This window comes from Petromyzon marinus, chromosome 61 (assembly GCF_048934315.1).
Source record: "Petromyzon marinus isolate PM22_M1 ecotype Great Lakes invasive population chromosome 61, UKy_Petmar_22M1.pri1.0, whole genome shotgun sequence".
In the NCBI taxonomy this organism is placed as follows: domain Eukaryota; kingdom Metazoa; phylum Chordata; class Hyperoartia; order Petromyzontiformes; family Petromyzontidae; genus Petromyzon; species Petromyzon marinus.
In genome coordinates this window covers 9,693,159-9,708,630 of record NC_133727.1, presented here as the reverse complement: position 1 = coordinate 9,708,630, position 15,472 = coordinate 9,693,159, and the positions used below count along the sequence as shown (strand labels likewise).

Here is a 15,472-nt window from a genome sequence, read left to right as displayed (position 1 = left end):
GCCCCGCTAGGGCTGGTAATACATCCCGTAACCCGGGCTGCCCGTAATGACAACACATTACCGGCCGTGGCTTCGGAAGCCCCGGCACCATACAGTGACAAGCACAGTCACTACACATGTATAGGGCTACCACCCCCGAGATATATCTGAGATACAAGACTTGGGACACATCATAGGAAGAAGAGTATCTCAAAATACCAACATAAAATAGAACTACCTGTACACGCACTGTCTTTAGCGGTGTATTTTTTATTATGCAACTGACTTGTAATGTCACGGGCAATCTTACATATTTTTCCATGACAGCTACATCCTCCACCCCATGATGCACAACACATTTCTTGACAAAGTGAAATGTGATTTAGCCATCAGCTGATGTGATTGCGAAGTGTTTTTATGCTGCTGTAGGTGAGAGACCAGCAAGCATTCTGGAAGTGGATGAACACCACGGCGCTCCATAACCTTTACCCGGAAGTAAAAAGCAAATCTGCAAGGGATGCTGGGATTGCTTTCTTGCCAGCTCTGGGCAGCCACCGCGTTGGGCCAGTGCGGCTCTGGCAGTTCAGGAAAGTCAACGGTGCGTTATGAACAGTGATACACTATCTGAAAGATATAATACGTGACGCTTCTGGAAATGGTCCTTCATCATAGCATGTAGAAATATTGCAATGAAGAAGGGTCATTGCCCAAAACACCACAAATACTTACAACTATAATGAGCCAAGAATATTTGTGTGTCCCGCGCATGATGTCACTCCACGTCGACCAGCCCCCATTATTAATAATCATGAACAGGTGATGTCCTCCAAATGGACACCCTCCCCTCCATTAATAATAATTAGCAGGTGACGTCACTCCACATGGGGTGGACGAGGTGCCTCTTGCCCGCTCCTCAGCGTCAACTTATAACCCTCACTACAAAGGAAAAACCCTCACATCAAGCGATCTCCGTAACGCTACTGAGACATAGAAGTAAAAAGGACGTCATGATGAACAAGGGAATATAACCTTTAAATGAAATAAGTCTGTGTCACCGCGGCCTTACAAATTGAATATGAATGGATGCAATGAATATCACATCGTCTAATTTTTGCTTGGAAGTCTCAGATTTACTGCAATACACCCATCCTTGGATGAGCAAAAGGCTAGTCATATATGTTTACGTTTAAGGCCACACATGGTGTTATTATATTTGAATGTGTTCGTTTTTTTTACTATCTTTGTGCACCACTGCTAACGCAGCAGCATCACCTAATAATTAGTTTTATACTGAAGCTGACTGATTAACTTTGATTAGACTTTAAACCAACTGTTCTACTTGTAATTATTAAGGTACAAGGTGCAGCCCATAAGTTGCCTGCTCACACTGCTACTGGCAGAAGGGCCTCCACCAGAGAGAGTTCCGTGAGTGCTCTAAGTATATTTTGGGCCTCCAGCAGTGGATTGACCAAGAGACTGTATGTGTGTTGTTTAATATTACTGTAGAGACATAAATAGCAACTCTACGGTGTATTTGCCGAATGCAACTACAAATGGTACAAGAGGGGGCACGTACCTCTGGAGGGAGCCAACGGAGACGTGGCGGAGAAGCAGACCCTGCTCAGCAGGGTCCCGTCGCAGAGGGAGAGAGGGGACGTGCAGACTCAGGGCAGTTAAGGCGGCCCGGAAATGACGCTGCCTCCGGTTCCGTCTCGAGAGACCGAGGAGGGGGCGTAGCCGGGGGGCGGAGCGAGGCCAAGCTTCTGGGAGGATAGGAACGGGGGCGGAGTGTTTAGGGGTCCGGCCGGGGAAGCTGACGGTACGGCGACTTGGGGAGTCGGAGAGCGTCTGTCGTCAGGGACTCAGTTATGGGGGGGGACCCCTTTTAGGGGTCTAATGTAACCCCGATTGTTGTATTATCCATAGCCCTGGAAGTTGAAATAAATCGTGGTGCCTCCAGACTTCAGTGTGTGCCTCGTTGGATACACACTACATTACCAGCACATTATATAAATATGCAAGTATTAACTAAAACTAAACTCAAATTTTACCAGATAAAGCCCAATGAGCTATGAGCTATTTTTCAGAGGCAACCTGGCCACACATGATAGCTCATCGAAGGGGCTTATGTGTTTGAATTTATTGTAGCCAATTTGTCTAATCTAAATGTAAGTTTCTAAATATAGAGGAAAACAATCGGAGCACCCAGAGACAAATGCATGTGACCACGGGGAGAACATTTCAAAGTCCAAATATCTATATATGTATATATTAAAAGGAAATGTGTGGATATGTGTCTGTTCGAAATGTTTAGCATACTTCCCAACATGCTACAACTTGAAATTTGGCATGTGGGTAGCTTCCTTACTGTACACAAATAAAATTATAAAAATAAACTTTTGTATTTTGGTGTGTTGCGTCAGCCCGCAACACACCTGAGTTAAGCGGTCTGCAATGCTTACCCCTACCATATGGCTCTAAGCGCCGTAGTTCTAAAGCTGTTAACAGCGTGCAGGGAGATTTTAGGTGGCAGTTCACTCCTGGCCGATGAAGCAATTGGCTTCTCGGAGTTTCAATACATATCCGTGTGAAGAATGGGTACAACTGCTATCTTAAATATAAAGCAGAAAATACATCTGTTTGTTTGTGTGAAGCAGCAAAAACTCTCGAACACTGAACTCTGGCGTCATGAAATTTGCACAGCTTATGCTGTCTGGAATTTCTTAGTGAACGCCACATAATTCCCTTCCCGAGTTGCCAAAATCGACCTTACGTATAAGTGGGTTAAGGTTGAATTTCCTTTTTTCTTTCTTGCAAGTGAAGTGGTGTATGAAGGTGTGTTGTGGAAACTGCGCGATTGCATGATCACACGGACAGTGTGGGTTATCTGGGGTCAGCCTGTGGAGAAGGCGAAAACAGTGTGGGTCGTGTTAGGACAGCCAGGTGCAAAGGCTGGGATGATGAGGTAACGGTTGGGCCAATTAAGCCAGAGGATCAGCAACGGCGGTGATTTGCTATGGCTGTTGTCAAGGGCGAGGAGGCATCGAGATGTCTGGAGAAAGGCAGGTGTTTGAGGACGCGAAGCATGCGGAGGCACGTGGGCCAATTAATTAGCGATAATGAGAATGGGGATAAATTGGGGGAGACAGAGAGCGGGGGAGTTGCAGTTGGGAGCTGGACGAGGAAGACGTGGAGATGGAAACAGTGGAAACAGAGTAGAAACAGAGTTTGGAAACAGAGTGGGAAACGGAGTTGGAACAGAGTGTGAAGCAAGACGAAGTAGTTAGCAGTGGAGTGTGTGTAGCGATAGCGAAGCTGAAGCAAGACGAAGTAGTTAGCAGTGGAGTGAGCATAGCAATAGCGAAGCTGAAACAAGACGAAGTAGTTAGCAGTGGAGTGAGAGTAGCGATAGCGGAGCTGAAGACGCTGTGTGCGGAGTGTGCGAAGTCGCTGTGTGCGAAGATGCTGTGTGCGGAGGAGCTGAGGAGAATAGCCAGCAGTGGAGAGAGCATAGCGATAGTGGAGCTGAAGACGCTGTGTGCGGAGTTGCTGAACGGGGAGTCGCTGAGTGCGAAGCAAGTGAAGTGATAGTGAGGAGACAAAGGTGGTGAGCGAGACGAGCGGAGCACAGTGAGCGAGCTGTGGTGACCAGGATACTGTGGAGTGTGGAGGACATGTTGAATGTTGTAAATAAAGCGGTGTTCGAAGAAAGACAGAAGTTGTCCGCGTAAAGTCGAACACTACATTTGGTGTCAGAGTAACTACGAACCACGCCGAGATGTCAAAGAAGGCGGCAAAGAAGAAGAACATGCCGGTGGACTCGTCCGACGACATCAACGATGAGGACGTGCTGCCCATGTCCGGCCAAGTGGCCGATACTCCTCCGGAGGGTCTGGTCGATCAAGAAATAACAGAACGAGGCGGCGGTTCGAGCGGGACCGAGACCCCGGGATCGTCGGGGGATTGGAGAGTCCTCATGGTCCAGTGGGAGGCCAGGATGGCGACGCTGATGGAGGTGTTCAACCACTTTATGACATCGAACCACGTACAACCAACGGTGTCAAGTCAACCAGCAGATGTTGCCGCGGAGTCGGAGCGATTGGAGAAATCCATTGACGAGGAAGCGCAGCCATCGGGAACAGCACGGCGACTTCATGTGCAGCGGTTCGAGGCCAAAGTTGGTGATTGGATGGCATTTACACGACGGTTCCGAGCGGCTTATCAATCTCTGGAGTGGACTGAGGGTGCCGCGCTGCGGGCACGGCCGACGGCCCTCGATGATGATTATTTGGCGACATTTAATGGTTTCCCTGCTGCCGTCAGGTCAACACTGGATGGGGCATTCGCGGCAATGAGAAAGGTGTACGAGCCGCGGTCGGTCGCCAAACGTCGATTTCAGCAAAGGAAGCGGGAGAGGACGGAATCCCCTCTTGCGTTCCGCAGCGCGTTGTTGGCCCTCGCTCAAGTTGCATACCCGGCGATGGACCAGGTGGCCCTAGATTCCTTGCTGCAGGAGAAGCTTTTGCAGTTGGCAAAGGAGCTACAGATCGTCCTTTCGCTTCCTGACAGCAACAACGACGACGACATGTCGTCTCTACAGATCGCCAGGAACATCCAAGTCAACCTGGACCTCCACGACGAGCCAGCGGTGGTGGGTGTGCAGCCGCTGCTGATGAGCGCTGCCGCGGCCGAGAGCGCGGTGGCGGTGAACGAGGCTCCCGCCGATTGCAGCGGTGGCCGGGGTGCCACCCGCGGGCGTGCTGCGTCGTCCCACGGTGTATGGAGGTGGCACGCAACGGACGTGCTACGAGTGCGGACGGAGAGGACATCTCGCCCGCGACTGCTGGCGGCGCAGGGGCGGCCTTCCAAGGGCGCCGACCAGCTACAACCGAGGATTTCCCCAGGACCGAGGATTCCGGGCGAGTCGCGATATGTTCAATACACGGCTGCTCTTTCCACGTCACCCATCCGCGTCATCTCACCTGTTCCCATCTCATTCGTATGTTGTTGCAAGGTCAGGACATGTGGGGCGCGTTGGTGCATCGTGTGTTGGGAGCCGCGCTGGGGTCGTCGGATGTGATGGCACGTATTCAAGGAGTAATGGTCAGGGTTATTGTTGATGCAGGGGCTTCTGCGACCCTTATTTCGTTACAAACTTGTCGCTCGCTGCCGACTTCGTCCCAGGCCCTAGAACCAGTAGACGGGCCGTGCATAGCAGCAAATGGTGGCAGTCTTGGTATTGTATGGTCGCGACGATTCAAATTGGAGAAGTGAGCGTTACGGGGAATGTCTTGGTTTATACGGCCTTGGCGGTACCGTGTTTGCTGGGCACGGATTTTTTGCAAAGGATGCCGCTTAAAATTTCGATAGAGAAGGGGTGTTTGGAATTGCCATCGGGGAAATGTCTGAAATTTTTGGGAACGCCTTCTAAGTTCACGGTTGCGAACGCCGTGGTGCAGGCCATGGTGAGCCGCACCGTTCGCGTTCCGCCTGCGACTCAGATGCAAGAAACAGTTGCCGTTCGATGAGCAACAGGAGGGTATATTGCTGACACCCTCAAATGCTGTATCTCGGATGCCCACCTTGGTAGGGGCTTTGACTATTGTACCGGCAAATTGCGACCCTTTCATACAAATTGTAAACGCGGGACACGAACCGGTTGTCATTCAGGAGGGTACCACGTTAGCGCATGCGACGGCAGCGCCGGGTCCGGAGGGGGAGGCGTGTTTGGCAACGGGACAGAGTGAGATGTTGTCGGGTGATGGAGATGATCCGGACTGGTTGCGAGATCTTTATATGCAAAACCCCGAACTAACGCCTGTGCAATGGTCGCATCTTCATGGGTTGCTCGTGGAATTTAAAGATGTGTTCAGTTCAGGTAAATATGACATGGGTCGTACGTCGTTGTTGTGGCATCACATTGATACTGGGAATGCACCCCCAATCAGATTGAATACCCATCATGTAAGTCCGCTGGAGAAAGATTGTAATCGTCGAGCCGTTGATGAGATGTTAGAACAGGAGATCATTTCTCCTTCATCCAGCCCGTGGGGAGCTCCTATTGTACTCATTAAAAAGCGCGATGGGGCCATGCGAATGTGTTGACTACCGAAAACTGAATAAGATTTCTGTGGTGGAAGCATATCCGCTCCCACGTATTGATGAATCGCTAGACGCCCTGTCCGGCGCGAAAAATTTTTTCGACCCTCGATCTGTTGTCGGGCTTTTGGCAATTGCCCCTGGATGAAGAGTCTAAACCTAAAACCGCTTTTCGAACACCACAAGGGTTGTTCCAATTCAATGTACTCCCGATGGGGCCCCACTCCGCGCCGGCCACCTTCCAACGATTGATGGAACTCGTGTTGTCAGGATTGCAGTGGGAGTCGTACTTAATATATCTGGACGACATCATTGTTTTCAGTAAGGATTTTGACGAACATTTGCAACGGTTGCACACCGTTTTTGGCTGAGTGCGGCGCGCTGGATTGAAATTTAAACCCCAAAAGTGCCATTTGTTAAGGACGTCGGTTAAATTTTTGGGGCACATTGTTAGCGCGTCTGGGGTGGCCACTGATCCAGAGAAGACGAGTTGCGTGCGAACGTGGCCGGTACCGAAAACAGTAGGGGAGGTGCGTAGCTTCGTGAGCTTCGCGTCGTATTACCGACGATTTGTTAAGGATTTTGCCACGATTGCGAGGCCATTGCACATGCTCACCGGTAAGGGTGTGAAATTTCAGTGGAGAGATGTGGAACAACAACGATCGTTTGAAGCGCTGCGGGCCGCATTGGCGGACGCACCGCCGCTTGGATACCCGGATTTTACGAAAACCTTTATTCTTGACACAGATGCCAGTGATACGGGCATAGGTGCGGTTTTGTCGCAAATGGTTGACGGTGTTGAAAAAGTTGTGGCATATGGCAGCTGGGTGTTGTACCCGGCCGAACAGAAGTATTGTGTAATGTGCAGGGAGTTGCTGGCCATAGTGCACTTTGTTCGACTGTACCGACCGTATTTGTACGTCAGAGTTTTTTGATCCGCACTGATCATGCGGCACTGCAGTACTCGTTGCGAGTTGACCAGCCATCAGGACAGATGGCCTGTTGGCTCGAGACCCTCCAGGAGTACTCTTTCACGATCCAGCATAGAAAGGGGACGCATCATGTTAACGCTGATGCATTGTCAAGATTGCCGCGACCGACTGGCTCGTGTCGGTGTGCGGAGGGCTCGCTGCGTTCCGATTGTATTGTGCGGGAAACTCATTAGTGATGCTCATGACAAATTGATGCATTTGGGGGAGAAGAAGACCGCGTTGACCTTGGGGAAAGATTTCTATTGGCCGGGGATGTATAACGATGTTCAGCGATTTGTAAAAGCATGCCATGAATGTGCGCGGAGGAAGGCGTCGGCGCGACCCTATCGCGTACCGTTGCAATCGATACAGGTTTCGTGTGTCAACGAAACTGTCACCCTAGATATATTGGGTCCGTTTCCCGTCACCCCCTGGGGGCATAGGTATCTGCTCGTCGGGGTGGAGTACCTTACTCGCTGACCTATGGCATGGCCACTGGTGGACCAAACCGCAGCGTCGATCGCAGAGGCTTTCTTGCAGGGATATGTTTTCGATAAGGGCGCCCCGGAGCATTTGCTCACTGATCAGGGCAGACATTTTTCGTCACGATTGATTAAGGAGGTGTGTGATTAATTAGGGACCAAAAAGATTAGAACGTCCCCGTACCACCCGCAAACTGACGGGATGGTCGAGCGCCTGCATAGGACGCTGACGTCTATGCTTTGCCACCAGGTTAATGCTTCACAGGATGATTGGGACCTGTATGTTGCGGCGACGCTGGCCGCTTATAGACTGGCCCCGCATGCCTCGACGGGGTACTCACCGTTTTATTTGATGTATGAGTGCGAACCGGAAGCGCCGGCCTTGGTCAAATTGGGTGTACAGAAACAAGGGAAGTCATCGACGGTGCCTGCTCCTATGCAGGTGGCATTGGACCATCTGAGAGAGGCTCGGGAGGCCTCGTTGGGTAACACGGCGCGACGACAAGCTGCCAACGAAGGGTTGCATGGTACGCAGCGGCCCCGAGAGCCGTGGTGTGTTGGGGACAAAGCGTGGTTACAATGCCCCATGGTACCGGTGGGAACGTCTCCAAAGTTCCATCGGCCCTGGCAGGGGCCCGTTGAGGTTGTTGAGGTTCTCCGAGACCAAAGTGTACGGATTCAATTCGGTCGTCGGATATGGTATGTTCACCCGTCGCGCCTTAAGAAGTTTGTATTGCCGTATGACGCGTCATCTCCCATCCCAGAGCGGCCTGTATTGGATGTGTCCGACGAGCCTGTGAGGAGGTCGCATGTGTACACGCCTCAGAAATCTGCCTCCCGTGTGCCTGCAGGACCATCCCTATTGACTCGACGAGGGTGTTCTGGCAGGTTTGCTGGCCGGACGCCGTTTGACCAGCCGCAACCTCGAAATGCTGTCCGGCCCGAGCATGGATGAAGGACGGTCCCCCCAGCAGATGGTTGCTGGGACAGGGACGAGTGTGCGTCGAGGACCAGAAGCAGCCCTCACTTAACGGAGGAGCGTAGCCCGCCCTTGCCCTACGGTGTCCCGTGTAGGGGAAATGTTGTTTCGTTGTTATGTCCGCGGTACTCCACTACTCCGAATTCGAAGTATCGTCGTAGCCAGGACGGCTAGATTTTTTTATCACGGGGGGGGGGGGGGGGGGGGATGATGTAGTGGAGTATGAAGGTGTGTTGTGGAAATTGCGCGCGATTGCATGATCACATGGTCAGTCTGGGTTATCTGGGGTCAGCCTGTGGAGAAGGTGAAAACAGTGTGGGTCGTGTTAGGACAGCCAGGTGCAAAGGCTGGAATGATGAGGTAACGGTTGAGCCAATTAAGCCAGAGGATCAGCAACGGCGGTGATTGGCTGTGGCTGTTGTCAAGGGCGAGGAGGCGTCAAGATATCTGTAGAAAGGCAGGTGTTTGAGGACGCGAAGCATGGGAGGCACGCGGGCCAATTAATTAACGATAATGAGAATGGGGATAAATTGGGGGAGACACACAGAGAGCGGGGGAGTTGGAGTTTTGGTGACGGAGTTTTGGTGACGGAGTTTTGGAGACGGAGTTTTGGAGACGGAGTTTTGGAGACGGAGTTTTGGAGACGGAGTTTTGGAGACGGAGTTTTGGAGACGGAGTTTTGGAGACGGAGTTTTGGAGACGGAGTTTTGGAGACGGAGTTTTGGAGACGGAGTTTTGGAGACGGAGTTTTGGAGACGGAGTTTTGGAGACAGTGTGAAGCAAGACGAAGTAGTTAGCAGTGGAGTGAGCATAGCGATAGAGCTGAAGACGCTTTGTGCGGAGTTGCTGAACAGGGAGTCGCTGAGTGCGAAGCAAGTGAAGTGATAGTGGGGAGACAAAGGTGGTGAGCGAGACGAGCGAAGCACGGTGAGCGAGCCATGGTGACCAGGATATTGTGGCGTGTGGAGGACATGTTTAATGTTGTAAATAAAGCGGTGTTCGAAGACAGAAGTTGTCCGCGTAAAGTCGAACACTACACAAGCATCAATTTCTTTCAGGGTTTTTCAGTGAAATATAAGGGAATATAAAATTAATCCAAGACAAGAATCCAAGTCCCGGGCGAAGCCGAGTAGTAAAGCTAGTACATTATAAAGCCTAAGTGTTGAACTCCAAGGATACAAACGTCAGGGTTGGGATCGAACCCAAGACCTCCTGTATACCAGGCGAGAGGGATAACATCCCGGAACCATGGCACCCGAATTGTACTTAAATTGGTTTTAATTTCAGTTTGTCTGATAGGATCAAACTATAATGCTATGGATAATAGCCGTCTGCAATATGGATATCCCATAATGTTACTTTTGTGAACCGTGATACTGGTAAGGATATCTATAGATATCGCTAATAGTTATATTGTGGTATCAGATACAGCCATTGAGAATGGCAGGTGTAATAAAACGTATTTAAATTTCTCCACCATGGCACTTGCACATGCATGCATTGGTGGATGAATTTGCAATCGTTTTTTCCATCATCCACAGAGAAAGGCTCCTGCCAGTTCATGGACAGCGCTGGTAACTGTTTCGGGTCAAATCAACGACTTTACCAGGACAGTGGAAGCTACAGCAAGGGGTGGCAAGAGATCAACAGCAATGTGTCCTACATTCATCAGCCGGAGGATAGCTTCTGGATCGTCCAACAAGTGCAGTGGAAGAATGCGCCTAATAAAATAGGTAAAATCCACATACATGCAAATTCGATGTCTTAATATTTTCTGCATCAGTGCTGCTTTAATTATTGCTTATTTGGGACTCATTAATGAGGTTACCATATTTCTGGGAGGCTCAACTGGGGCACGTGGTGGGCGGGTAGCCCAACTCACAGTGAGTGGCACCCTGGCACTGACATTGACCCCACCCACTACTCAATATAGCCCCTCCCACTACCTAGGTAGGGGGGGGTGAGGCAGATTTTCTGAAACTGAGCTTGTTCCAGTCCAACCGGGACATTTAGTGGCTTTGCCCATCAGTGGCATTTGAATCACTGCTTCTGGGGGATCTTCCAACCCTGCCCACACTTTCTTCATTACTCACCAGGGGAGCTGCACACGTTTTTCGGAGGAGGCTACGTGGCTGATCTGGGAGTGATGATCAATGAGGCGAGTGGCAACGCGAGCTACCTCGAGCAGAACTCATGGCTGGATGCCTGTACCATGGGGATCATTGTGCAGTTCACAGTCTACAACGCAAACGTCAACTTGTTCTGCTTCATGGAGGTTCTTCTCGAGTCTCTGTCAATGGGTGAGGGTGACTGTCGCATCACGCACGTCAGAACCTACTTCTACTGGTGCATAGGTCTTCGCAGGTGTGCTGTGCGGCTCTCTGATGAGTTTATGTTTATAATGGAGTGAAATTAGTTTCTGAAGAAGCACCGAGCACGTGGAGCTAAATGCGGTATAAGCCAAAAATACAACAGCGAGCTTCTTGTGTTTGCTATCATAGGTCAATATCCAAATAATATTAATTTTTTTGTTTCATTTGTGCAAATTGAATCTGGAGAATTTGTTACGGTATGCAGTTTTTTTTAGGTTTGTGCAATATATTTAATTTTTATTTCAACGTGGTTGCTTTAATCCCTATTTAAACTTGCATCACTGCTGCATTTTTCATTGTTTTGCCTCTTGCACATGAAACTATCATGGCCTCTTGAATATTTCCTGATTATACAAAGTAAACTTGAAACCTGCTTGTGTTCAAACATTTTAAGCTATGCTCCAATATTCTTGTGTATCTTGCACCTCAGACATTTTTCAAGCGTCGTCAAACGTGAAGGTTTTTCAGCTGTTTGAGGACAAAACATCGCTCGTCATCTTGAAGAACGTAGCGTATGCTCTTTATTCGATCACAACCCTGTACTGCGTCGTACGGGTCATCTCCGGCATGGCCAAGGAGAAGGTCGCGTACCTCAAGGACACCGCCAACTTGGCTGAAACGGCAAACATCGTCCTGAGGGTTGGGGCGGTTGTCCTCTGTTATCACCAAAATAGCGTTGCATCGGTAACTCTGGCAGCCCTGACAAACAATCCAGGTTGGTAATAGCTATTACTATTATTGTATTATTTATTATTGCACTGGTTGACCCAGGAAAGTTTTCCTGAGTCTCAAGACTCTTTTCCAGGAGTGTCCTGTACATTTTAGAATTGCGCTATGCAGGCTATCAGGAAGGAAAGCACCGTGTTTCATGGAAATAGTCTGCAGTAGTTTTTCAATAGATGGCGATGTTGCTGTGTGTAATCTCCAATTGAGTAATTGGCAGGTAATTTTTGTAGAACATAGGGAGAACATACACTGGGTAAGGTTTTACACGGCCACCAGATCACAGTAGCGCCACAGCTGAGCCATATTTGTTCCACCCCGTTTCCTCTTGGCAGCTGCCTTCGTGGACCTGTCAGGGCCCGCATGGCTCGACGAGCTGTCCACGCAGTTCCTCGGGTTCCTCACCTTCGTGGCTCTGCTGCAGATCCTCCCGCTGCTGCGCTTCAACAGCACCATGAACACGGCGGTGAACTCGGTGGCACGCTACACATGCAAGCTCCGCGGCGTTGCCTTCGTCTTCCTCGTCTCGCTCATCGGCTACGGCCTCGTATTCTGGAAAGTTCTCGACGGGACCGCTGGTGCACACAGGTCATTCGGCAGGAGCATTGGGTTGCTGCTCGCCACGACGTTCAGAGCTCCGGTCTTTGGCAAGTTGTACTCGGCGGGTGGTGCTATGGCCGTCATCCTCCACCTCACCTTCATGGTGATGTTTTTGGTCCTCCTCCTCAATGCGCTCATGGTCGTCATTGGGGAGGCGTTCCATTGCCGCACAAAGGAAAATTCGGCCCTGGGAAATCAAGTCTCAGTGGTCTTCTGGAAGGGTCTGAAACCCATCACCACGTTTAGCAAGCGCATGTTGTCCAAGCTGAATGCAATTGGGTGGAAACACAAGAAGCAAATTTAGCCTGAATTTTATCAGCTACATTTTAATAAAAAAATAATGTCTCTAATAAAACCTTTTTAAGGACCCTCGTGAAAAAGTCTTGAGACTCAGTAAGGCTTTCCTGAGCAATTATATAATTGTTGATTATGAATGGATCTTACTTAAAAAATAAAAATCCTGGTTAAATAAATAAGGCCAACAATCACAGATAATTTAAAACAAACACCATTTAATTGGTATTGGTTAAACATCCCAATGCTGAAAAAGTAACTGCATAACACTCAATTGGGATCACACTTAGCAAGATGTCCCCCGGCTGTGAAAAACCTGCTGAGAGAATGGGTTCCATCGTGTGGATTTGAGGACTCCACACATATGGTTCTAAAATATACCTACATGACTTTATCAAAAGAACCAAAGAGTATGGATCCTTGCAGTCACGAAAACTTCAAATTTAGAATGTTCTAAAATAAATATATAAAACTTGGCAAGATCTTCCTGAAAGGTCCGCACAGGCACATTGATCTACCCACTTGCTGTATTGCCATTTGCTCCCCACCTCAAAGCCAAGTGGGTTTGGTAGTTTCTCATATATTGCGTGATCCACTCCACCCTTTACTAACCCACCGAGCCTTGTCTCCAAAAGGGCTGGGTAACATTGGGCACCACATCAACACAGCCGCTGCTGCTGATGATGCACTTGGGTTTGATTCCTGGACGTTTTGAACGTTATCAGCGGTGAATGCTACGTGAACCTACTTCATAATTGCACCGTATCGATGTTCTGTAAGGCATTAAATTAGAACTGTATATCTCAGGGTCTGTTTGTTGACCTGGTTGCATACGTGTGGGTGGTGTATAATTTCGGATTGTTATTTTTTTTATTCAAAGAGACGTTTTGGTCCAATGCTGTTGTCTATAATTTATGGGTTCGGTACATTTACTAGTTGTCATGTTCTTGTTTGAATTCGTGTTCGGATACGGCATTAATAAGCGTGCCACTTTTAATAAATGCATGTGTCATTGTGATTCATCTCTAGTGATTATTCTTGTCAACAGGTGAAATAATAGCGGGACTCAGGGTGCGATTTGTCACATCTGTTGGGGAGGGAGCGGTGGGCCGATAAAATAGAAAAGCTTTCACCAACCCACACTGACCAATGTGGTGAAGTATGGTCAGTCCCCATGATCGATATGCCGTGAGCAGCCCTTCGTCCAGTAGTGGATTTACAAATAACTGACTATAATACTAAAACATGTAACGGTGATATAGGTTCAAAGTGTTTGATGCACGATGACATAATTCTATGAATTTAATCTTGCGAAGCTTCACTCAGTCTCAAGACTTTTTTAAGAAGGGACCTGCTCCATTGGGATGATGGCTAATTCCAATAATGAGCGGTTGGCTTTTTGTGGGAGGAAAACGGACCATACCCAGCACACAATACAATGGCAGGATACTGAACATTCTGCACAGATATATTAAACAATCCATTGTGTCATCGTGATTAATCTCGTGATTATTCTTGTCAACAGGTGAAATAATAGCGGCACTCAGGGTGCGATTTCTCAATTTTGTTGGGGGAGGGAACAGTGGGCCAATAAAATAGAAAGCCTTTCACCAACCCACATTGACCCCCGTGGTGAAGTATGGTTAGTCCTCATGATCGACGTGCCATGACAAAGCCTTTGTCCAGCAGTGGATTTACAAATAACTCACTATAATACAAGTAATGGTGATATAGGTGCAAAGTGTATGATGCCTTTTGAAATAATTCAATGCATTTAACCTTAAGAAGCTTAACTGAGTCTCAAGACGTTTTAAGGAGGGCCTTGGTACATTGGAATGATGGCCAATTCCATTAATGACCATACCCAACGCGCTATACAAGGGCGTGACACTGAAAGTTCTGCACAGATATATAAAATACTCCATCGCTGTACTGCAATCTATTGGTCACCTCGCAGCCAGCCTCAAACCTACAACACCTGCTATTCCCAAGTAGTCTTCCATTTAAATATTCACCAGGCTTGACCATGTCATTGTCAATTGCTCCTTATGGCAGTACCCCGGGGTTCCAAGTAATACTAAATGGCCGAGGCAATTAAATATTTTATTTCTGCGAGACTATTTTTTTCAGGTGTGTACTTAACTCCGCGACTGGGGTACCAATCAATCCGAAATCAGTGCTACTCCGCGATGTCGAAACGCAGCGAGGGTGATTGCGCTGAAACCCTGAAAGCTTGTATGCACCATAGTGGTGCATCGTGTACAGCTCGTCGAGATGAGTCGATTGCCGCATCGTCGACCATCAACAGACTAAAAATTACTGCATCACGGACATTATGCGAGAGCCAGGGTACTATGGTAACCCGGGGTACCGCCATAAGCTTCAATTTGACATTTATTTTGGTGGCTAAATGTAACTGTCTCGGCCTCGCTGTGCGCTGCATTGCACGACTCTCCGAGTAGTTAACCTCGCATTCAAGAAACTTTCAGAGCCAGGGTGAACATCCGACTCTGACGTATTTAATGAATATAACGAGGTAAAACTGATGGAAAAACACAGCACAAAATATAGCATCTGTTAATACTTGAATGAACACAAGGGGCATCATAACATTGTCTAAGATAACATGAAACTGAACAATAGGTTCCTGAATGGACCAGGCACCTTCATTAGCACCGAATAGCTATACAACAGGAGAATAAGCTACTGTGTAAAATAAGGTCACATCGTGTAATCACCATACTGCAGCCTAAATGTACAGCGCTGCACATAACAATGAACTGTGGATGAGATACTTCTTTATCCTCGCTCTCAAGATCGCATTAAAGTTACATGGGCACAAGTCTGGCTCGACTTTATCCAACTACAAGTAACATTCACAATAATGCAAGTGGCAGGCTTCGTTGTTAACTAGGCCTCATACTTATCATACCAAATTAACAGCATTATAAAGGCGTTTACAGCATTATAAAG

At 48.5% G+C, this 15,472-nt stretch overlaps 1 protein-coding gene and 1 long non-coding RNA gene across 2 annotated transcripts in view; one reads left to right on the top strand and one right to left on the bottom strand.

Annotated features, from left to right (window-relative positions):
• LOC142906086 (uncharacterized) overlaps window positions 1–15,472 on the bottom strand; it is a 31,023-nt gene that overhangs the window by 9,357 nt on the left and 6,194 nt on the right. The window contains exon 3 of the long non-coding RNA XR_012930053.1: window positions 1,556–1,742. This is a non-coding gene — a long non-coding RNA (uncharacterized LOC142906086). The remainder of the gene's footprint in view (window positions 1–1,555; window positions 1,743–15,472) is intronic.
• On the top strand, window positions 251–13,517 carry LOC142906085 (polycystin-1-like protein 3). Its single transcript, XM_076053532.1, has 5 exons — window positions 251–577; window positions 10,052–10,243; window positions 10,607–10,810; window positions 11,313–11,597; window positions 11,941–13,517. The coding sequence occupies exons 1-5, from the start codon at window positions 439–441 to the stop codon at window positions 12,507–12,509; spliced, it is 1,389 nt and encodes a 462-aa protein (XP_075909647.1). The 5' UTR covers window positions 251–438; the 3' UTR covers window positions 12,510–13,517.